The following is a 25,140-nucleotide window of genomic DNA, read 5'->3' on the forward strand; positions in this document are numbered from 1 at the left end:
AAAGTACGTTATACAAGGTTATAGATCAAACTCCAAAACAGATTCTCTGTGTTATCCCATTAGGAAGATAAAACATCTTAGACCTAAGTTTAATGACACAATAATCTGTTTTTTGAACTTTATGTGACACTTAAAACTGAAAGATAAATTAAATGATGGCATGTGTCTAAAGTTCTGAATCTCAGGAGACTTTTTTGTAGTAAGCAGAAAAGAATCTTTAAAACTCCCTCAACTGCACATGTAGGTCAACCAATCAATTATCTTACAATTCCTCCAGGACCCATCCTAAACTAAGAAGAAAGAGACACAAAGGAAAACCAATTTTGATAATTTTCAGATGATTATGTATAAAATTAAAGTACAATTAGGAAAACATCAACGTATATAAATGGTCATATTATATAGGGAATATTATGGCCTATAATGATAAACTAATTTCATTTTTAAATAAATTAAGCATAAAATAACAGAATTTAACACAATTCAGATTCCTTAATAATCCTGGAGTAGGATGAGCTTTCATAACTGTAACCCTAAATAAAAATATAGCTTGTAAAAAATGAATATCTTTATATTTATAAATATAAAGAATATATTTAGGCTGCTGGGGAATGAGCTTCAGATTATATTGTGTAAAACCATGGGAGAAATAAGTGTTTTTCATGTTACTGCTTATCTATGAAAATTGTGTATAAATATAAACATTTATGTTACATAAGCATATATATTGAAGTATATATGTATAGATACACATTTTAAAAAGCTCAAATTACAAAATTAATTTTAATAATGGTTACCTATGAAAGCATAGAATGAGGGAGAATACATAGCAACAGAAGCCAGACTTCTCTAAATACATCTTGCTTGGATTTGACTTTCAAACTATGCACATGCTTAAGAGAATCATGAAACAAAGTTAAATAATATGAAATAGAAAGAAATAACTAAAATATAAAAAATGTTATTTAGAGTGACTTTAAAATAGATTTATTTCACTAGAACCAGATGAAAAATACTCAAAAGACAAATTTGGTCACAAAAGAGATCTTAAAATGGTTTTCGGTAATCACATTGTTAGTATAATATTGATATTTTCCTTCTGAAATGTACACACACACACACACACACACACACACACACACGAAAAACTATGTATGACAATAGCAGTTACCCACAATCTTTGTTAACAGTCAGCCTAGGAAGCCAAATTATAATCTCTGTAGCCAATAATTCAAGAGTCTAAGTCACAATCTCTGCAGCAATTAGCCAGGAATGGTCAAAACTTGATCAATGACCCATCTTCCTTGTTTTTTACGCTGCTTCTAACTCAGGAACAACCAGAGAAAGCCAAATATGCTTCCCAAACCAATCACATAAGATGCTCTACTTCCAGTCCCCCCGCCCCCCCCCCCACCTACTTTCCCCATGCGAACAACCTCCAATAGAGCACATCTGAAGCTTCTTCTTTTTCAACTAAAAGCTTTCCCACTCCTTTTCCTGTTTGGGGGCCTATGCCAAAGGCAAGTGATGATGGCTGACTCCCTTATTAGCATATACTCTGGGTACCACATTTTTTTTTTCTCATTTGTATCACCTTTATTTCTACTGCATATATATGTGTGTACATACCCACATACACATACATATGCACACATAGGAGAGCGAGGAGAACAAAAGCAATTACGACAATGTCAGTAAAACCCAGGATTGCCTATAGAAGAAAAGAGATGCAAATATACAATTAAATAAGTAAAAATCCTATAGCCCTAAATATAATTTTAAAATATCAATATGCACCCATTGCATATATTTTCTAAAAATATCTATTTGCAAACTAAGTACATTGAAAGTACATTATATAAATAACGACCATACCAGTAGCAACGAGTATTCCTAAAATCCACATGGGGTGCTCTGTATATAATTTCCATTAAAGGAACCAAGGATCTTTAGAGAAATAACTGATTCTAGGCTTGGGCAAAAATCTATGCCAAATTAACCTGGAATATTGTGTCATGTTATAAAGCAAGGACAATTTTAAAGACTACTAAATTGTATCATAAAGTGAACTTGAAGAGACTACCACTGGCCATATAAAAGACCACCATTTAAGCAGCAATAAGAATACTAACTGCAATGGAATTAAATATGTATTTTTAAAATCTGTGTTATCATAGTACTCATTTTGGTGACCTCTGGAGGATGCTAGGAGACCTCATTAATCTAAAAATTGTTAAATAAAGAAAAACTATTGATATCAAGCATTTAACCTGCCTTTCCAGTATAAACTGTGCCTTAAGATAACTGAATAAAGACTTTTTTTGTATTTTTCTATACTTTATAAATAAAAAGTCGATACAATATATCACTATTGTACAAACCATTAATAAAATAATTAATCTAGGCAACGTTTATCAATGTCTAGTAATATTCCTGAAAGAGAGGCAAGCAGATACTATGTACCTCACTTTTGTAATACAACCACCACCTATAAAATATTCTTGCTAAAAATCAAACCTGAATTAGAACAAACATTGGATCTTACTATCAATTTACAGAAAACAAGGAGATGAGAAGCATGTTAAATGATATCATGAGGATGCATTTGGCAAAATTCGGAAACTGGAAAACCCTACAGAACAAATGACCGGCTACTTCAATACATAAATTGCAAGAAAAAGAAGGGAGTTGCTATACAATAAAAGACTTAAGTAACATATAAAATGAAACTTTGAGTCGTGATGATGTATTTTGATTAAGAAAAATCTGTAAACAAATGTGTATTAAATAGAACAGAAATTTTGAATGCTAATATGATCTTTGGTGATAGTGAAAAATAATTGTTATTTTTAAGGTTGATAACGTATTACAACTCTATTCAAAGCAATAGGTCTTACAGAAATTCACGCTAAAATATTTATAAGGAAATACTTTATTTAAAATAATCTAGTGGATGAGGAGGAGATGTGAGCTGGTTTTAAAAGAATCAATATTGACCAGTAGTTCAACTCAGGTTGAAGGTAGGTATATGGGGTCTTGGGAATTCTATGTTTGAAGTGTTTTATAACTAAATGTTTAGAAGGTCACAGATGGTACAATTATTCTTTTTCTTACAATCAGTATAGTTATATCAAGTCAGAAATCAAGCTTCATGTGACCTTACAAGCTCCTTTTGCTGGTTGTCATTCATAATTTCCAATGATTAAGGATATGATCATGATTCTTGATGTAAATGCAAAGGGACAGTATTCTTCCATGGAGACAAAGAGGGTAAATACATAGCATGGATTTCAAAATTTATTGAATATCTATTATATGCAAGGCACACATGACATAGCAGAGAGTGAAACAGACAAAAACAAATCTCTAAGCATAGACATCCCATTTTAAAGGGGACTGAGACTGAAAATAAACAAAATATGTAAGAAAACTAAACTGTATGCTAAATAAATGCTATGGACAAAAATAACAGTCACAAGAGATGGGGAGCATTGGGAAGGCATTGCTATTTTAAATAGGGTAACCTAAGAACCTCTCCCTGTGTATTTTAACATTTGAATATGCATGCATAACGGATCCCATGAGCCACCAACCTAAAGATATCATCAGCAGGCAAAATTAATAGCCTGAATGTTTTCCTTACACCTTTGTTCTGCTTAAAACAGTAGAGCAAGATTTCCGCAGTGGCCTACAATTGCTATTTCCCATGCATTTCTGCACTCCCATTCTGTCGCCAACTGGTCTTGCACTACTCAAATCAGAAGCTGTGCTATAGCCTCTACTGCTGCCAACAGTCTTGAGCCTGTGATCCCGAGCAGGAGTTGGAAGATATGGATACAGACAGGCACTCCATGACTCACTAATACTCCTGTATTTGAATCTACAAGCTTTTCACAAGTGGTGGGCCCAGTACTTAGTTATGCTTATTAATAGCCTGATTTATCTGATACAGTATAGGAGAGATTTTCTTTTCCCAGCCTGTGATAAATACTTGAGGCTTTCAATGTTGCCTTCCTTCTTCCCAAAAAGTGTGAGAAACTCGGGTTTCTATGAATAGGTAGTTACGTACCCTACTTCTGAGTGGGAGAGAGAGCAGTGTCAAAGATACTAGTTTCCCATAAGTCTACTCTTTTACACATCCAACATGTCTGGCTTGAAAATTCAATTACCTTTTTCAAACCCTGAAACATATCCACTTCATCTACTCATGGTCCTACTTTCTTTTCCTGGAAGAAATTTGTTTCAATCAAACTTACCATCTATTTCAACAACCTCCTTTTTAGCTTTCTGCAAGGCAACCTCACTACAGAAGTAAGAAATATATTAGGATATTGTCACTCCCTCAGAAGAATTACAATTTGTTTGGTCTTGCTTATGTGTCAGGTTTCAGATTCCATTTATACATACTAAGAGCTCATTCCAGGAAAATGTGCAGTTGGTTTAAGAGTCCAGAAGGCACTGTGGTATGTAGTAGATTTATTGCCTAAACTATGTTTTTCTACTTTTTACTGATACATCTTTCTTTTTACCAACCTACAAAATTCTAACTCAAATTATGATTGTTATCAATATTTTCAAGAGAGTTCAAAATTATCTGTAAAAGGAAAAATATAAAAATCATACAGGATTGCCATGTAGGTTTAACCAGAAAATTTAAACATGATGATAGGCATATGATTATCACATAATATGCACTCAATAAATATATTTCCCCCAATTTCATTGACACTTTACTTCTAATAACTTTATTAACTTAGTTTAACAAATTAAAAAATCATGTGATATTTAACATTGTATGTTAAAAAATATAGTTGATTAATTTTAATCATGTTTACCTCTAACAGTGAATTGCAATATATATAATATTCCTCTGTTTCATAAGTTTCATAAATAAATTCTAACTTCTTCAGGGAGTTTAAGGTTCTTCTAATGTAAGGAGAAAGGATGGCACGATGAGGCAAGAATTTGAACAATATTGGGTGATTAAAAAAAAAGAAAGAGGACAACTTTGTGTTGAAATTGAAAAGCATTGATTAAAATTGAAAGCATTGATTAAGAAATTGGCCTTCCTCTTTTTAACATACTTATTATGGAGAACACCATCAGCTCTTTGCCTTCTTTATGACTGGCATGTCACATGGTCTGGATGACATGCATGCAAGCTACCACAGAGATAAACAACACTATTTTAATTTTACCTCTTTGATTTTTGAATTTAAAAAAAATTTTTTCTTTTTCTTTTTCAGACAGGGTCTTGCTGTGTTACCCAGGCTGGAATGCAGTGGTACAATCCTGGCTCACTGTAACCTTGACCTCCCAGGCTCAAGAGATCTCTCACAGCAGCCTCCTGAGTAGCTGAGTCTATAGGCACACGCCATACAGTTAATTTTTGTATTTTTTGTAGAGCCAAGGTTTTGCCATGTTGCGCAGGCTGGTACTGAACTCCTGAGCTCAAGCAATCTGTCCAACTTGGGCTGCAGAAATGCTGAGATTACAGGTGTGTGCCACTATGCCGGGCCTTAGATTTTCAGATCTGGGTATTCATGCTCTCTTGGTTACTTGCTTTCTTTCAGAATGCCTTCCCCCAGCATGGTAAATGGTCCAAGTGGCTTCTTCCTGCTAGGGAAGTACCCTGCATATCCCTTCCTTCCCAATCCTGTTCTGGAAAGGTTCTAAGAATCAGGGAAACATGCTTTCTTTCTCTTATCTTTATTCCTGAGGTCATCTTATCTTTCTTTACCTACATTCCTCCCTTTTTAAAATATCAACATAATGATATGAAGATTAAGTGCAGACCTAGTGAAAAGAAACTAGCAAGGGCAACCCTCAATCCAGCATTAAATGACATAAGCCAAATTATTGATTCACTGTGGCTCACAATGACTCCTGCTCAAATCATCAGGGTCAGGGCTTCTGCAAAGCTCCACACTATAAAATGCATAGTGTATGTATGCGTGTTTTTTAGTGTGACAGATATCTCCCTCATGAATCTACTTAGGGTCAAGTCCCAGCCATCTCTATCTAGTATCAGAAATAATGGTCATGTGAACATGTTGGTAAGTAATGTTCAGATTCTTCTTCTATTTATTTCTGACAAAGTCACATTTTTATCCTGATCTATCTATGATTAGTTCATATGTCTTTCTCACACAGTGAAATCAAGTCTCTTGCCTGACGGTTCTCTCTGTTGGACATACCTAACATCTTTTTATTTTCCAACTATCATCAACTCCTACCCACTGTAGTATACTATATACTTGCTCCTTGTTGAAACAGCACAAGTCTCTCACCATGTTATTCCTACATTTTCTTAATATTCTAGTTCTTATGGTATTCTTGTTGTGCTGAACCTTACCATCATTCTAGTAACATGAAATCCTATGTTCTTTAACTTCTACTGTCCTTTATGCCTGGAATTCCTTTCTCTTACATATCTACATTGAGTCTTACTATTTCTTAAGGTGTAGCTCATATCCTTTAAGTGGGGTAGGATAAATGTTATAACAGAGTACAAATGTATAATAATCCAACAATAATTTAGCTCTTGATCACATAACAAACACTGAGAGTAAACAAGCCAATGGGACAGCACTTTAACATTAGGTGACTCGAGTAGCCAGACTTTGTACTCTTCAATCTCAACAAGTATGCCCCAGAGGCTGTCTGCATTTCAGCCAACCAGAAAGAGAAAATGAAAGGAAGGAGTGTCTGTGGAAGATATTATGGGGTAGACCTGAAAGTGATACATAAATCTACCATTAACATTTTTTTCTTTTTTGCAACAAAATCTCACTGTTGCCCAGGCTGGAGTGCAGTGGTGTGATCTCAGCTCACTGCAACCTTCTTCCCCATTCAATTCAAACAATTCTCATGTCTCAGCCTCCCGAGTAGCTTAGAGGCACCCACCACCATGCCCAGCTAATTTTTTTTTTAGTAGAGATGGGGTTTCACCATGTTGGCCAGGCTGGTCTTGAGCTCTGGACCTCAAGTAATCCACTCATCTTGGCCTCTCAAAGTGCTGGGATCACAGATGTGAGCCACTGCACCCAGCCTACTATTCACATTCTAATGACTAGAATCTGAGAGCCAAAATAAACGGCAAGGAAATTTTGGAAATCCAATCTGGCTCTATGCTAGGAAGAAGAGAAGAAAGTGGTTTTGGTGAAAAGAGAGCAGGCTCTGGTATATCCTTCATGAAAACTTTCATTTCAATCCTTCTTAAGCCCAGGCTCTTTCTGCTATATCATGCTCTACTCCCTTAGAATGTTTAGGCAGCCTAAAATTTATATTTTAAAATGAGTCATTTAAGAAGCTAGATGATTGTTCCCAGCAGATGTGGAAGTGGAGTTCATTTCAATGATTTGAAGTACTAGGATGCACTAAAGAGCTATATTAATTTAAAAAGAGAGACTGAATTATGCTTCTTTTTGTTATGTTTCAAAGAACCTCAACCAAAGAACTCACAACAGAGATGTCAACCACAACTAGACTATTTGATAAAGTAATGATTCTTCTTTTTGTTGAGAGAAGGGGAACAGAAGTTGAATAGTTATTTCCTCTCAATACTGAAAAATGTATTGTTTGTCCAGTGATGGCAGGCGGGAGTTTGGATGCATGGCATCTACATTCCTTAGGTAGCAAAATAACATTTGGAGACAGTAACTGAAGTTTCTTTCTATTTTTTTCTCAGAGTTTCCTTGAATCAATTGCTATCTCCTCATTCCCACCCCTAGCAAGCAAGTAAAACAGCTTTGCCTGTGCCTTGTTCTCAGGAGGAGTACAGAACAGACTAATAAATTAAACAGAAATACTGTATACATCCATTAGCAACTCAGCAGAGGTATTTCTCTTGAAATATTATGTCTTTAATATTAAGAGCCAGGAACATGGGAGGAAAGGTAATTTCTCTTTTTCTTAATTTAAGGCCATTCTTCCAGTTCCTTTTCCTAAATACCTTAGAGACATCCCTGATTCCTCTACCTCTAAGGCATTTACTCTCAAGATAAAATCAACATATATTCTGTAATGTGATATTCTTACCACCTCCTCTGCTGATACTTGGGTCCATGCCAATATTCTCTCTTGCCTGCACTACTGCAACAGGCTGCCAACTGATTTTGCACTTCTGCCTCTGCCCTCTTACAGTATAACTGTGACACAGAGTAAACCTGACCACGTCAATCTACTGTTCAAATTCCACCAATGCCTTTCCATATCTTATAACACCTTTGACTTATAAATCCTACTCTTCTCCTTTTTAACACTTTTTTGTCACAGTGGCCTCTTTCTACTTCCTAAACACTACGGGTAGCTACTAAACCATGGCCTTAGAATCTGATGTTCCTTTGCCGGGAGTATTCTTCTCACAGATATCTAATGGCTAAGTCTCTCTCCAATGTCACATTTCCTAGTCCTACATATCCATCCTATCTAAAATGATAAACTTCCCTTTGATACTCCTATCCTGCTTTTCCTGCTTTACATTTTCACCCACAGTATTTCTCATAGCTAATATATTTATTCACTGCATGTTCCAACAGAATGTAAGCTAGAAAGATTTTTTGTAGCAAGAAATATTTGCAGAATGAATAAAGGAAAATGCTAAATCTTGTTTAATTACTATCATTTAACTTAGGTACAATATGATGAATTTCTACAGATCTTATTTTATTTAGTTTATATTTGCATCCTCTACCAGGAGATAAATTCCATAAAGGTAGACATTGTATTGGTTTTACATTTTATTTCCTGAGCCTAGAACAATTCCTGAGAAGCCACAGCTTCTAAAAAAATTTGATGAGTAAACACATTTTTAAAAGTGAGTATGATCAAGATGAACTTCATTTTAGAACCTGGTCTTGAAATATATTGTGAACTGCCTGTGGGGACCATGTGGCAAAGCACTGCCAGTGGCGTCTAAGAGTTGAAAGAAGTCCCTGGTCAAGAGAAAAGAGGAAATTGGGAACCTCAGACTTATAGCTGTGGGCAAATGAGTTCCTCTAGCAACAAGTTAGAATGGAAAAGGTCCCAAGCCCCAGATGAGAACTAAGTCCCCAGTCAATACCTTGATATCAGACTGGTGAGACATTGAACAGAAAATCCATCCATGTTGTGCTCGGACTTCGGAGTTACAGAAATTTTAAGATAATAAATGGGTAATATTTTACACTGCTAAAATGAAACAAAAACCAAAACCCTGGTCTTGGTGAGATTCAGTCAAATCTATTAACTATTTGCTTTCTGAATATTTAAATGAAAGTATTTGAAAAACTTTAACAATTGTTTTGGTAGATTTTCAAACACATAGAAATAGCTATCAAGGCCAAGACAGACCTGATTTGGTTAATCAAATGTTAGCAGATGTAACAAATGACAGACTTGATGAGAAGTTGTTGTTGTGGTTGTTTTTTGAGACAAGGTCTCACTCTATACCCAGGCTAGTGTGCAGTGGTATAATCACAGCTCACTGCAACCTCAGACTTCTGAGCTCCATCAGTCTTCCTGCCTCAGCCTCCCAAGTAGCTAGGACTACAGGTGTGTACCACCACACCCACATAAATTTTTATATTTTTTGTAGATTTGGGGTCTCATGTTGTTGCCAGGCTGATCTCAAACTCCTAGCTTCAAGCAATCCTCCTGTCTTGGCCTCCCAAAATCCTCCTGGGATTACAGGCTTGAGACACCATCCAACCTTGATGAGAAGTTTTAAATATGGTTGTATGGTCCAGGTTGACCCTCAGTCATGCAAATGGTGTTTTGTATTTAAGGACTATTCTTTCAATTCAGACACTATGCAAAGTCACAACCACCCTGCAGCTAACCTGCAGCCAACATGTCACTTGAATAAGAAATAAATGTATGTGAGGAGATCCAAGATGGCTAAATAGGAACAGCTCTGGAATGCAGTTCCCAGCCAGAACAACACAAAGGGTGAGTGATTACCGCATTTCCAAATGAGGTACCAGGGGCATCTCAAGGGACTGTTTGTACAGTGGGTGTAGTCCAAGACAGGCGAGCTGAGGAAGGGTAGGGCACTGCCTCACCTGGGAAGTGCAATCCCCAGAGGATCCACCTCCCTACTCAACAGAGGCCATCAGGGGCTTTTCCATCTACTCCAGCACTCTGGTTCAGATACTGGGCTTTTCCATAGTTTTTACCACCCACAGACCAGGAGATTCCCCGACCAAAAAGCATGATGAGTTTCCAGCACAGCTGTTTCAGCCAGCACCGCGGGTTTCCACACAAAAACTCACACAAATCTGGGTGGCTGTTTCAACAGGTGCCTGGAACGCCTGGGAGACAGAGCCACCCATTCAACTGAAAAAGAAAGGGCTGAAAGCAGGAAGCCAGGTGATCTGGCTTGGCAGGTCCCACTCCCACAAAGACCAACAATCTGAAATGTTCTAGATTGAGAGTTTTGCAGCAAGTGGAGCTGGACCCAGGATGGTTCACTGTTGGGGAAACGATGCCCTCCATTACTGAGGCAGTCTACCACTACCAAGGCAGTCCACCATTATCAAGGCAATCCACCATTACTGAGGCAGTCTGCCATTACTGAGGCAGACCATTACTGAGGCAGTTCTAACTGTAATTCTGTAAACAAAACTGCAAGGAAGTTTACACAGCAGCTGGGCAGGGCCTGCGGCAGCTCAGCAATGACTATGCTAGCAGATTATGACTAGACTACCTCCTTGCTGGGCAGGGCATCTCTGAAAAAAGGCAGCAGCACATCAGGAACTTAAAAATAAAGCCCCACTTTCCCAGGACAAAGCACCTGAGAAAGAGGTGGTTATGAGTTCCATTGCAGCAGACTCAAATGTACCTGCCCAGCAGCTCTGAATGGAACAATGGAGCTCCCAGCACAGCACTTGAGCTCTGATAAGGGGCAGACTGCCTCCTCAAGCAGCTCCCCAACCCCCATATATCCAAAGAGGCATCTCATAAAGGACAGCTCTGGCTGACATCTGGTGGGTGCCCTTCTGGGATGAAGATAACAACTGTTATCTATTATAATACTGTTCTGCAGCCCCTGCGGGTGATCCCCAGGAAAGCAAGGTCTGGAGTGGAGCTCTAGCAGTCCTGCAGCAGAGGGGCCTATTAGAAGGAAAACTAAAAAACAGAAAGAAATAGCTTTAATATCAACAAAAAGGATGTCAACTCAGAGACCCTATCTGAAGGTCACCAACTACAAAGACCACAGGTAGATAAATCCATGAAGATGGAAAGAAACCAGTGCTAAAAGGATGAAAACAACAAAAACCAGAATGCCTCTCCTCCTCCAAGGGATCACAACTCTTCACCAGCAAACAAAGCTGGACGGAGAATAAGTCTGATGAACTGATGGAAGTAGGCTTCAGAAAGTGGGTAACAACAAACTTATCTGAGCTAAAAGAACATGTTCTAACCCAATGGAAGGACACTAAGTACATTGAAAAAAGATTAGCCAAAATGCTAACTAGACTAACCAGCTTAAAGAAGAACATATATGACTTGATGGAGCTGAAAAACACATCATGAGAACTTTAAGAAGCATATACAAGTTTCAATAGCCAAATTGATCAAGCAGAAGAAAGGATATCAGAGATTGAAGATCAACTCAATGAAATAAAACAAGAAGGCAAAATTGCAGAAAAAAAGAGTGAAAAGAAATAAACAAAGCCTCCAAGAAATACGGGATTATGTGAAAAAAAAAAAAACCTTATCTACATTTGATAGGTGTACCTGAATGTGACGGGGAGATTAAATCCAAGCTGGAAAACATTCTTCAGGATAATATCCCGGAGAATTTCCTCAACCTAGCAAGGCAGGTCAATATCAAGTCCAGGAAATACAGAAAAATACCACAAATATATTCCTCAAGAAGAGCAACCCAAGACACATAATTGTTAGATTCACCAGGGTTGAAATGAAGAAAAAAATGCTAAAGGCAGCCAGAGAGAAAGGTTGGGTTATCCACAAAGGGAAGCCCATCAAACTCACAGCGGATCTCTCAGCAGAAACCCTACAAGCTAGAATAGAGTGGGGACCAATAATCAACATCCTTTAAGAAAAGAACTTTCAACCTAGAATTTCATACCCAGCCAAACTAAGCTTCATTAGCAAAGGAGAAAAAAAAATCCTTTATGGACAAGCAATTGCTGAGAGATTTCGTCACTACTAGGCTTGCCTTACAAGAGGTCCTGAAAGTAGCACTAAACATGGAAAGGAACAATGAGAACCAGCCACTCCAAAAACATATCAAATGATAAAGACCATTGACACAATGAAGAAACTTCATCAACTAACAGGCAAAACAACCAGCTAGCATCAGAATGGCAGGATCAAATTCACACATAATATTAACCTTAAATGTAAATGGGCAAAAGGCCCCAATCAAAAGACACAGACTAGCAAACTGGATAAAAAGTCAAGACCCTGTGGTGTACTGTATTCAGGAAACCCATCTCACATGCAAGGACACACATAGGCTCAAAATAAAGGGATGGAGGAAGATTTACCAAGCAAATGGAAAGCCAAAAAAAAAAAACAAAACCAGGAGTTACAATCCTTGTCTCTGATAAAATGGATTTTAAACCAACAAAGATCACAAGTGACAAAGAAGGGCATTACATAATGGTAAAAGGATCAATGCAACAAGAAGAGCTAACAATCCTAAATATATACTCACCCAGTACAGGAGCACCCAGATACATAAAGCAAGTTCTTAACGACCTACAAGGAGACTTTGACTCCCTCACAATAATAGTGGGAGACTTTAACACTCCACTGTCAATATTAGACAGATCAATGAGACAGAAATTAACAAGCACATCAAGGACTTGAACTCAAATCTGGACCAAGCAGACCTAATAGATATCTACAGAACTCTCCACCCCAAATCCACAGAATGCACATTCTTCTCAGCACCACATCACACCTACTCTAAAACTGACCACATAATTGGCAATAAATCACTCCTCAGCAAATGTAAAAGAATGGAAATAATAACTAACAGTTTCTAAGACCACAGTGCAATCAAATTAGAACTCAGGGTTAAGAAACTAACTCAGAACTGTATAACTTTATGGAAACTGAAAAACTGGCTTCTGAATATTGACTAGATAAACAATGAAATGAAGGCAGAAATAAAGATATTCTTCAAAACCAATGAGAACGAAGACACAATGTACCAAAATCTCTGGGACACATTTAAAGTAGTGTCTAGAGGGAAATTTATAGCATTAAATGCCCACATGAGAAGTGACGATACCCTATCGGCAAAATTGAAAGAGCTAGAGGAGCAAGATAAAAAAAACTCAAAACCTAGCAGAAGACAAGAAATAACTAAGATCAGAACATAACTGAAGGAGATAGAGACACAAAAAAAAACCTTCAAAAAATCAATAAATCCAGGAGCTGGTTTTTTGAAAAGATCAACAGAGTAGACCACTAGCCAGATTAATAAAAGAAAAGAGAGAAGAATCAATAGATGCAATAAAAAACAATAAAAGGGATATCACCACTGATTCCACAGAAATACAAACTACCATAAGAGATTACTACAAACAACTCTACACATATAAACTAGTAAACCTGGAAGGAGTGGATAAATTCCTGGACACTTGTAACCTCCAAGCCTAAACCACAAAGAAGGTGAAACCCTGAATAGACTAATAACAAGGGCTGAAGTTGAGGCAGTAATTAATAGCCTACCAACCAAAAAAAGTCTAGGTCCAGAAGGGTTCACAGCCAAATTCTACAAGATATACAAAGAGGAGCTGGTACTACTCCTTCTGAAACTATTCCAAACAATCCAAAAAGAGGGAATCCTTCCCAAATCATTTTATGAGACCAACATCACCCTGATACCAAAACCCAACAGAGACTCAACAAGAAAAGAAAACTTCAGGCCAATATCCATGATGAACACAGATGAAAAAATCTTCAATAAAATACTGGCAAACCGATTGCAACAGCATATCAAAAAGCTTATCCATCATGATCAAGGGACTTCATTCCAGGGATGCAAGGCTGGTTCAGCACACACAAGTCTATAAACGTAATCCACCACATAAACCAAAGACAAAAACCACATGATTATCTCAATAGATGCAGAGAAGGCCTTTGACAAAATTCAAAAGTGTTTTATGCTAAAAACTCTCAATAAACTACATATTGATGGAACATATCTCAAAATAGTAAAAGCTATGTATGACAAACCTGCAGCCAGTATCATACTGAATGGGCAAAAACTGAAGGATTCCCTTTGAAATCTGACATTAGACAAGGATGCCCTTTCTCACCACTCCTATTCAATATAGTATTAGAAGTTCTAGCCAGAGCAATCAGGCAAGAAAAAGAAATAAAGGATATTCAAATAGGAAAGGAGGAAGTCCAATTGTCTCTATTTGCAGATGACATGATTGTATATTTAGAAAACCCCATTGTCTTAGCCCAAAATGTCCTGATAAGCAACTTGAGCAAAGTCTCAGGATACAAAATCAATGTTCAAAAATCACAAGCATTCCTATACACCAATAGCAGACTAATAGAGAGCCAAATAAGAGCAAACTCCCATTCACAATTGCTACAAAGAGAATAAAATACCGAGATATTCAACTAATACAGGATGCCAAGGACCTCTTCAAGGAGAACTACAAATCACTGCTCAAGGAAATAAGAGAGTACACAAACAGATGGAGAAACATTCCATGTTCATGGTTAGGAATAATCAATATCGTGAAAATGGCCATACTGCCCAAAGTAATTTATAGATTCAATGCTATCCCCAACAAGCTACCAGTGACCTTCTTCACAGAACTGGAAAAAACCACCTTAAACTTCATATGGAATCAAAGAGAGCATTCATAGCCAAGACAATCCTAAGTAAAAAGAACAAAGCTGGAGGCATCATGCTACCTGACTTCAAACTATACTAAAAGGCTACAGTAATCAAAACAGCATGATACTGGTACCAAAACAGAAATATAGACCAATGGAACAGAACAGAGGCCTTGCAGGCAATGCCACACATCTACAACCATCTGATCTTTGACAAATTTGACAAAAACAAGCAATGGGGAAAGAATTTCCTGTTTGATAAATGATGTTGGGAAAACTGGCTAGCCATGTGTAGAAAGCAGAAACTGGACCACTTCCTGACACCTTACACTAAAATTAACTCCAGATCAATTAAAGACTTAAACCTAAGACCTAACACCATAAAAACCCTAGAAGAAAACATAGGCAAAACCATTCAAGACAGAGGCATAGGCAAGGGTCTCATGACAAAAATACCAAAAGAATTGGCAACAAAAGCCAAAATAAACAAATAGGATCTAATTAAACTCCAGAGCTTCTGTACAGCAAAAAAAAAAAAAAAAAAAAAAAAAAAAAAAAAAAAAAAAAAAAAAAAAATCATGAGAGTGAACCAGCAACCAACAGAATGGGAAAAACATTTTGTAATCTACTCATCTGACAAAGGGCTAATATCCAGAATCTACAAAGAACTAAAACAGATTTACAAGAAAAAAACAAACCCATTCAAAAGTGGGTGAAGGACATGGACATACACTTTTCAAAAGAAGACATATATGAGGCCAACAAACATATTTAAAAAATGCTCATCATCACTGGTCATTAGAGAAATGCAAATCAAAACCGCATTGAGATACCACCTCAGGGCAGTTAGAACGGTAAACATTAAAAAATCTGGAGACAACAGATGCTGGAGAGGATATGGAGAAATAGAAACACTTGTAAACTGTTGGTGTGAGTGTAAATTAGTTCAACCATTGTGGAAGAAGACAGTGTGGCAATTCCTCAAGCATCTAGAAATAGAAATTCCATTTGACTCAACAATCTCATTACTGGGTATATACCCAAAGGACTATAAATCATTTTATTATAAAGACATATGCACACGTATGTTCACTGAGGCACTATTTATAATAGCAAAGACCTGGAACTAACCCAAATGCCCATCAATGATAGACTGGACAAGAAAAATGTGGCATATACACCATGGAATACTATGCAGCCATAAAAAAACAATGAGTTTGTGTCCTTTGTAGGGATATGGATGAATCTGGAAACAATAATTCTCAGCAAACTGACACAAGAACAGAAAATCAAACACCACATGTTCTCACTCATAGGCAGGAGTTGAACAATGAGAACACATGAACACAGGGAGGGGTGCATCACACACTGAGGTCTGTTGGGGGGGGGCGAGGGGAAGGACAGTGGAAGGTGGGGAGGTTAGAGAGAGATAATATGGGGAGAAATGGCCGGGCACAGTGGTTCAAGCCTGTAATCCCAGCATTTTGGGAGGCCGAGGCGGGTGGATCACGAGGTCGAGAGATCAAGACCATCCTGGTCAACATGGTGAAACCCCGTCTCTACTAAAAATACAAAAAAATTAGCTGGGCATGTTAGTGCGTGCCTGTAATCCCAGCTACTCAGGAGGCTGAGGCAGGAGAATTGCCTGAACCCAGGAGGCGGAGGTTGCGGTGAGCCGAGATCGCGCCATTGCACTCCAGCCTGGGTAACAAGAGAGAAGCTCCGTCTCAAAAAAAAAAAAAAAAATAGGGGGAGAAATGTCAGATATAGGTGACAGGGGGATGGAGGCAGCAAACCACCTTACAATCCTGCATGATCTGCACATGTACCCTAGAACCTCAAGTACAATAAGAAGAAAAAAAGAAATAAATCTAAATAATTGTAATCACTGAGATTTAGAGGTTATTTTTCATACAGAATAAACCATGAAAGATGACTAATATATCTTTTGTGACTATGTTACCAAGGATTGAAGTTAACCTGAATAAGAATAGCAGCCTTCTCCCTCTGTTTTTGGATATTCACAATACTTTCTCTCTTTTCTTTCTTTAAAATAGTCTGATTCTTGATGGAAGAATTTAGCAGGCTTTCTGTTGCATCAGTATGTAGCCTTGTGGAGAAATGAATCTGTCTGCGGATGAGGTAACCACGCCAGTATGACTGGATTACCACAGCTGCCATACTATTAGGAGGAGAAAAAAACAAAACGAAACACATTTTAAATTACCTGTAAATACACAGTTGTAGATAAAAGGTCCTCATGAGCAATATTTTAAACAAAGAATATATAAACTATTTAAAAATAAGACCACTTCTTTTATCGTCATAGAAGTGAAAATGGTAAAATCTTACAATCTGAAGAAATGAGCCAGTATTTGGGTATGTTAGTGAAAGGGATTTTCATTTGTTTCTTTTAAGGAGGGAGATTTATAGAGTTTTTGTATCATTCTGGGTATATTTGTCTAGAGACAAGAGAAAAAGTGATGAGGCAAAACAGAGAGGACAAATATAGGAGCTAATGTTAACTTGGCAAGAGAGGGTAAAATTTTATTCATTGTGGAGAAGTAACCTTGGAGTTTATTGTAGGAGAAAGCACCCTATCAGGTGCTTAGGAGCTTCACTTTCTTCTCTGCCCACACACAAATAGTTAAATTACACTCTTAGAGACTCAGTAGTAAATACTTAAAATTTTCAGGTCCACATCTATTTGCCAATTTCAGGCACTGAATGAATCAATGCTATGTGTTTTCCATGTCCTCCTATGTTGCCCAGCAACATTAGCAAAATTTTAATTAAAATGTACATTGATTATAAAAGTGTATTTTCAGTGCATTCAGTAATTTAACTCTTACTAATCGGAAATGTTTTCCTTTTCCAACATAGATTATTAGAGAAATATTACCAATGTAAAGAGTGTTGTCAAAGTCCTGACTATTCTATCTTAATCTCTTTTCAAATTCCTGACTTTGGCTTAAAAAGAGGAGAAGCAATTTTTGGCCTATCTTCATTTTCCAATGTTCCCTTGAAATCATTTTCAATAATTTTTTAATTGCCAAATCCAGTGAAATTTCTTCATTCCTCATACAATTTAGTTTAAGGAAAGTGGAAATGAAGTGGTAAACTCTGCTAGACATGACCATACATTTTTTTTCCTCATACTAATAAGTTTCTGGAAAGTTAGAAAGGAATTATAAAGCCATTTTATACTGCTGTTTTGCCTTATTATCCATATTATTATCATCATCATTGTTATTGTCATCATCACCATTTTACGTAAAGTCAGTAGAAGGCTTCATTCTGTTTTACTATGAGTAGAATATTGAAGTTAATGGCTAAAATATATGGTCTAAGATAAACTACTTGAATGTCCAATACTTTGAAAAAATATTCATGGTCCAAAAATCATTTCCTCCTCCCCCTACGGTAAACAGAACTTTGTAAATTTTGATAAAGATATAATTCACATTTATTCATTTAATAATTCATTAATTCATCTTTTGAACGAAAACAAATTAGGGGATTTCAAAGCATTTTAACGGGCATTTTGAGTGACAATGAAAAGAATCAGAAAACACATTTACAATATGTAATTAGCAAAATTAAAAGGCTTATGGAAAAACACATCAAACCTGAGACAGTATGTTGTATTTCTTTATAGACATATACAAGTCTCACTGACTGTAATTGTGAATTTCTTGTTAAGTCATTGATTGCATGAATTCCTCAGCCTAATAGCATCAAAATTCCCCAGGGTAAACAAAAAACAAAAGGTAGATGCGGGGTATTTTCTTTAGTGACACTAATACGGACTTTTTCACTACATTGAAAACAGGGAAAGAAGCTGACTTTATGGTTTCCTAAATGTAGGGGGCACTCCAGGTTGAGAAAAACATCATCATCATCACCATTTTGGCAAAAATGATAATGCCAAAAGTGTCATTGGAATAAGAGCACATGTAAATAATAATTAGGAAACTCTTACACAATTGACAGTGAATCTCCTGAATCACTGAATTAACATTCAGATTCAGCAAGTGGGTATACATTTTTTCCTCCGTTATTCTTTGGGTCTTTAGTTTATCTATATTTTCAGTTCTTCATCCTTACTTATTGTCATCATTTGGCTATTTTATTTAGGATTAAGAAGTTCAAAATATTGTTTATATGAAATTTCAATAGGCAACATTTGAAGTGTTTGGGGAAAAGGCAATCAAGTAAATAAATTAATAAAACATAAATCAGAAAATATTAAAGCCACTTTTGATAAATACTAAAAATTTACATTAGGAAATATGAGTTTCAGCATATCAAATTAATTAACCTAGCTCTCAGGAAAAAAATATTACACTTTCCTCTGATAACTTTTGAAAAATGGAAGAGTAGGAAAAGCAAGATTAGCTAGGTACTGCGATATTCTGACATATGCCCTGCTCAGCACCAGTCATTTATAGGATAAGCTAAATCTGAGCAATTTTTCTTTTCTTAGCTTGGCTCTGAGGCCAAAAGTAAAAAGAACAAGAATAAATTGACAGGCCAAAGTAAACTAATATTTGCTGGTTTAACAAACAATTATCCATTAGCTATCTAGAATTGTTTAATGGTTATAATGGGTTTCCTTGATTAATCATGGAAAATATTGCCCTACCTTATAGATCTATTAATGCCAAAAATAATAGCACATATATTCAAATACTTGCAAAGATGCTCATTAAATGTTTACTAAATCAATAAGCAAATAAGTGGCATGTACAAAGTTGTATTTTTAAAAAATGAAATTATTTGATTACTTAGAAAATATTGTTTTTATTATCTTTAGAGTGTGGTATTTTATTTCTCCTTAGAATACATGATTTAGGAATCAGAAGGTGAAAAAAATTCACGTTTACTTATTTAAATACTAACGGAAATTAAACCAAAATTTAATCAAATTAATCTGCTCTGTAATTAATGATTTGTGGATCACATGGAAATAAAACTAATGGAATCAGTAAAAAATATGATAGTAATTTAAATCCTTCAGCAAATTATTTGATACCATTGACTAACACCATCCATCCAAAGTGGTAAATATACATCTACAAAAGAAAAATTATTTATATGTCTTACATTTTTTCACGAGGCTCAGTATTTTGGTGATTCCTCAGCAGAGAATTTGTCATTACTACTTCCTTAAATGGGATTATTTTAGTGGGAATACTGCTTGCATTGCTGTCTTCTCTCTTCTGACACATTAATTTTTCCTGATGTCTTTCTTCCATATCTTCACACGTGGAGGAGTTGCTTAACGGGGAGTAGTTGGAGCCAGAGTCCATCCATTTCTCAGGAATATCTGATAAGTCTGGATTATGTTCATGTGCACAAGAGTAGAAGACTCCATTTTGCAGTGTGCTGTCACTGTTTGTAGGGGCCAAATGACTTTTCTGGGCTTCTGATTCACCTTTCTTGGTGATATTTATATCCCCACGTTCGTGTGCATGTCGACATTCAGTACTAAGTATCATCAATTTTTTAAAATAATGACAGAGATTTTCTGCAGTATCCACGGTAAATGCATCCCTGAACAAATAAATGATGAGGACATTTACTAAGAATTATATCAGCAAATATTAAAACTTGTACAGGTTTTGAAAATTTCACTGTATGGCCTCAAATGAATATTAAACTTCACTACAACATGCATTATAGAGGATTTCTAGTTGTTTATATAAAAATTGATCTCAATTATAATAAAATTTGAAAACATTTGTTTAGTTAATTTAGATCCATCAGTCCAGACAAAATGTCTGGAAATTTCAGGACCATTTTTATTCTAGGTATTTTGGGTACAAATGAATGAGAAAAATTCATGCTTTTACTACCATAAATATGAGAAATCATGGCTGACTAAATTTGGAGAAGTTATTTATGAAATAAAGTTTAAAGTGCTTTCTACATTGACTTTTGCCATGCAAAATATTTGTATTGGACTTTTAAACAAAGAACTTACATTATGGGAAAGTTTTAATTCCCATTTATCTTTGGAAAAATAATAATCCATTGCAAAGAGAATTCAAGTACTTTAGGACATAAATGGCTAAAATTCTCTTGAATAATTATTGGATCTCTAGCTTTTGAATTTTATAACTTGTATAATTAATCAAGTTTTAATGTTGGCCAGATTTGAAGTTCTCAAGAACAAATGTAAAGGACTTTGCATTTGTATGAGGCTTATTCTTGGCTACATTTTATCTTCTTTTATTTTTGTTTTGTGTTTAAAATTTTTTGCTTATTTCTAACTTACATTTTCTGTCTATATTTAATATATTGCCATAAGTTGCCTGAATTTTTCTCTGAAAAAATACAGTATATAAAAAATAAAATGTCAATCACATCAAACAAAATGAAAGTTACAATTATTTCCAAAAACGTAGAGACAATTTGATAGTTCCTACATTCACAAAGGTAATTTAGACACTGGCATAGACTCATCTAATATATGTTTTATATTTTGTATTGCATTCACTTTGTTGGTGAATAATGCAAAAAAACTTTTGATATTAGGATATCAAATGTTTATAATTACTTATTGAACTCACCACCACTTATGCATTAAACATAAAGTATACCCTATTTTACATATTATAAAGTATGAATTTTCTTTCTTCATATAGTCTTTCCATTTTCAATGCTAAAATAAAACTTAAGTTGCAATGAAATAAACAGTCCAAAGGACTACATTTAAAATCTCATGTTGAAATTTAGCTTTCAAGGCAATGTCAAGGGTCATTTTTGCATACAAAATTGTATGTTACCACACAAATACAAGTAAATATTATTTTAGATTTGCATAAAGACAAATGTAAACAATCTTAGTATTTGCTACATTAAACATTACTTATAATAATTGAAATTATTTTTAACAATGTAAGACTTGTTTTCATATGAATAGACTATGTTCAAAAATATTGAAACAGAAAACCAACCTTTACATAAGACAAGCATGTATAAAAGTATCAATAGAAATAGTTTAATAATATAATTTAGTATGAAAATTAAGACATTTGGAAGTGCATGTTATTTTTCCAGTTACAATGGAGAGTCATTGTAAGTGAAACAACATGGAATCATTTTCCTTTATAATTTACATTTTCTGACACAATGCAAATTAAAAAATACAGTTATAGAAAGATAATTATAATACGTTCAGAATTTGAAGTGGGGAATAGGAAGTTTTCGTTCTTCAAAATTTGATTCTGATTACTGTCAACTTCTGTGCTTTAAATGTGTACAAATGCTGACTGCTCTTCTGGACTGTGCTCCCATACTACCTTAATACCTAAGTATATGTATGGTATTTTAATATATAATTAATATGTGTTGTAAAACTTGCCTCACTCTATTCTAGCTGTTTACCCAGTTTTCTCTTATGTTAATTTGTGAATTATTTGGGGATAAATAGTCTTGCCCACAATAATTGCTGAATAAAATTATGACTAATTGAATTTTTCCTTCTTGTCTTGATGATATCCACATGCTTTCATTTACTTTATCAAATATTGTAGCACTTAAATATTTGGAATCACGTTCAAAATACATATTAATATATTTCAAGAATAAAACATGATACCCAAAGTTTTTCAAAGGTAGAATATTCCCTAAACACCCTGTTCTAATCCAAAAAAGTATAATTGTGTCAATCAGAACACTTAAAAATTGTATTTATAAATTACATTATTGATTTTAAATACAACAATGGGAAGATTACAATCTTACCCTTTTCTAGTTATATAATTTTCTATTAGCAAGTTAAATTCTCGAATCTGAGACTGACAAAGTACCAGGAAACCTGCTGATTCCAGTTGACTGTGTTCTTCAGTGTGTCTTTCTGAATCAGAATTTAGCATATCGCCATTAAGCATTCTTAGAGCAGGTAACACTTTAAGCAGAGAATACCTATTGAAAACAACAAAAAAGTTAATAATCCTGATCTTGATAAGGAGAGTATAGGTCTAAATAACAACCATCTGCTGATCATTTAAATAACACGGGCATAGGATATATAACTCACAAAATGTGACTGCAGAGAAAATGATAGTTACATTTACTTAAAAAGCCTGGTATCATGTCATATACAAAGCAAGTTTTACGAGTTAGTTCTTTAACCATTTTCTTCCAAACCACAAATGAAAGATTGAAACTTGGAAATTCAGACTGAAATTTGGAGTGTAAAAAGATGCATTATGAAAAGAATAATAATATTGGATACACTTTTAAACAGAAGATAACGAAAATGAACTTACTAAAAGTTGTCTTTTATTTCAGAAATAGAGGTAAATTCTGACTGTTTCTCTTAGTAAAACATAGTAAGTCAGACTGAAACAAGAGAGGTAGGATATTACCCTCTGTATCATGATCTGGAACATTTAAAATCATATTTTCTCCTAAATCTTGCCAAGGATTATAATGGTAAAAATCTTCAAAGTACGTGCAAAACTCTATGTCAATTTTTGATGGTGTGCACCTGTAGTCCCAGCTACTCAGGAGGCTGAGGGAGGAGAATCACTTGAACCAAGGAGGTGAATATTGCAGTGAGCTAAGATCACACCACTACACTCCAGCCTGGCAAGAGGGTGAGACTCCATCTTAAAAACAAACAAACAAAAAAACAAAAAACCAACCAAACAAAAAAGACTAATACTGTGAAAAAGCCATGTCAGACAGCAAGAGCTTTCCATCAAGCTCAGCCATCTAGAAATACTAGCCATAACCCTTCTCAAGGAGACTGTAGGTCTCTTTTCACCAGGCTGCTGATGGTTATAGAAGCAAAGTGAACTTCAATAAAGTTAATCCCCTAGCTAAAACCAACAGTTTCTATAGGGAAACTATAAACCTCTGATGAGAAATATCAAAGAGGAACTAAATAAATTAAGAGATATCCAAATGGGGAGTTCATGGATAGGAAGACTCAATATTGTCAAGATGTTAAGTTCTTCCCATATTTATCTATCGATTAAACTCACCTCCAATCAAAATTCTAGCAAGGTATTTTTTGAATATCAACAAAGTGTTTCTAAATTTTATATAGAGAGGCAAAAGAGCTAAAATAACCAACTAGAAAGGTATTTTGTGGATATCAACAAATTGTTTCTAAAATTTACATAGAAGGCAAAGAGCCAAAATAGCCAACTCAATATTGAAGAAAAACAATTGAAGACTGACACTAACTGGCTTCAAGACTAAATACGAAGCAATAGTAATAAATACAGTATAGTATTGGTTAACGAATAGTCAGATCAATGGAACAGAATAGAATGCCCAGAAACAGACCCATGCAAATATAGCTAACTGATCTTTGACAAAGGAGCAATGGCAGTACAATAGAGCAAAGACAGTCTTTTCAACAAATGGCGCTGGAACAACTCAACATCTACATAAGTAAGCATGAAGCTAGAGAAACTACACCTTTCACAAAATATTAACTCAAAAGGAATCAAATCAAAGACCAAAGTGTAAAATACAGAATATTAAAACTCCTAGAATATAACAAAAGAAAATCTAGAAGACCTTTGGTATGGTGATTACTTTTTAGAGAAAAGGCAAACTGTGTGTCAGTGTACAGGAAGGAGGGTTCAAAAATCATTAAAGATATAATCAAGGAAAGAAATATTCCTTTTGATATCATTAAAATTAAAATTTTCTACTATATGGAAAACAATCTCAAGAGAATGAGAAGACGACTTACAGACTTGGGAAAACATTTCAAAAGACATATCTGATTAAGAACAGTTATCCAACCTATCAAACAAAAGTCAATAATCAGAAAACACACAAACTATTTACAAATGCGCAAGAGATCTCAAAAGACACCTTACTAAAGAAGATATTCAGATCACAAGCCAGCATATAACGAGATGTTCAACATGATATTCATTAGAATATTGAAAATTAAAATAACAATGAGGTAATGTGATACCAATATATACCTATTAGAATGACTCAAATACAGAAATACAGACAATACTGAATGCTGGTGAAGATACAGAGCAAGAGAAATTCACATTCATTGCTGGTGGGAATGTAAAATGGTACAGCCACTTTGGAAGAAAATTTAACAAGTTCCTATAAAGCTAATTAAATCTTAGCAAATGACCCAGAAATAACATTCCTTGGCATTTATTCAAATGAATTGAAAACATACATTCACAAAAAAATCTGTAAACAGATGTTTATAGTAGCTTTCTTCATAATTGCTAAAACTTGGAAGCAACCAAGATGTCATTCAGTAGGTGAACAGACAATAAAATAAATTGTGATACAAATGGAAAATAGGATATTATTCAG

General features: G+C 35.2%; 1 protein-coding gene across 9 annotated transcripts in view; it reads right to left on the reverse strand.

The window, feature by feature from the left end:
• Window positions 1–25,140, reverse strand: part of LRRIQ1 (leucine rich repeats and IQ motif containing 1) — a 211,797-nt gene that overhangs the window by 118,410 nt on the left and 68,247 nt on the right. For all 9 annotated transcript variants that reach the window (XR_012518399.1, XM_074402468.1, XM_074402469.1 and 6 more), the window contains 3 exons: window positions 22,573–22,752; window positions 19,927–20,376; window positions 16,801–17,002 (listed from right to left, as the gene is read on the reverse strand). Coding sequence is in view for 8 of the 9 variants with exons in the window: in XM_074402468.1 (XP_074258569.1) it covers window positions 16,801–17,002; window positions 19,927–20,376; window positions 22,573–22,752 (832 nt within the window). In the remaining variant the exon portion in view is untranslated. The remainder of the gene's footprint in view (window positions 1–16,800; window positions 17,003–19,926; window positions 20,377–22,572; window positions 22,753–25,140) is intronic.

The sequence above is a fragment of the Saimiri boliviensis genome, chromosome 7, assembly GCF_048565385.1.
Source record: "Saimiri boliviensis isolate mSaiBol1 chromosome 7, mSaiBol1.pri, whole genome shotgun sequence".
NCBI lineage: Eukaryota > Metazoa > Chordata > Mammalia > Primates > Cebidae > Saimiri > Saimiri boliviensis.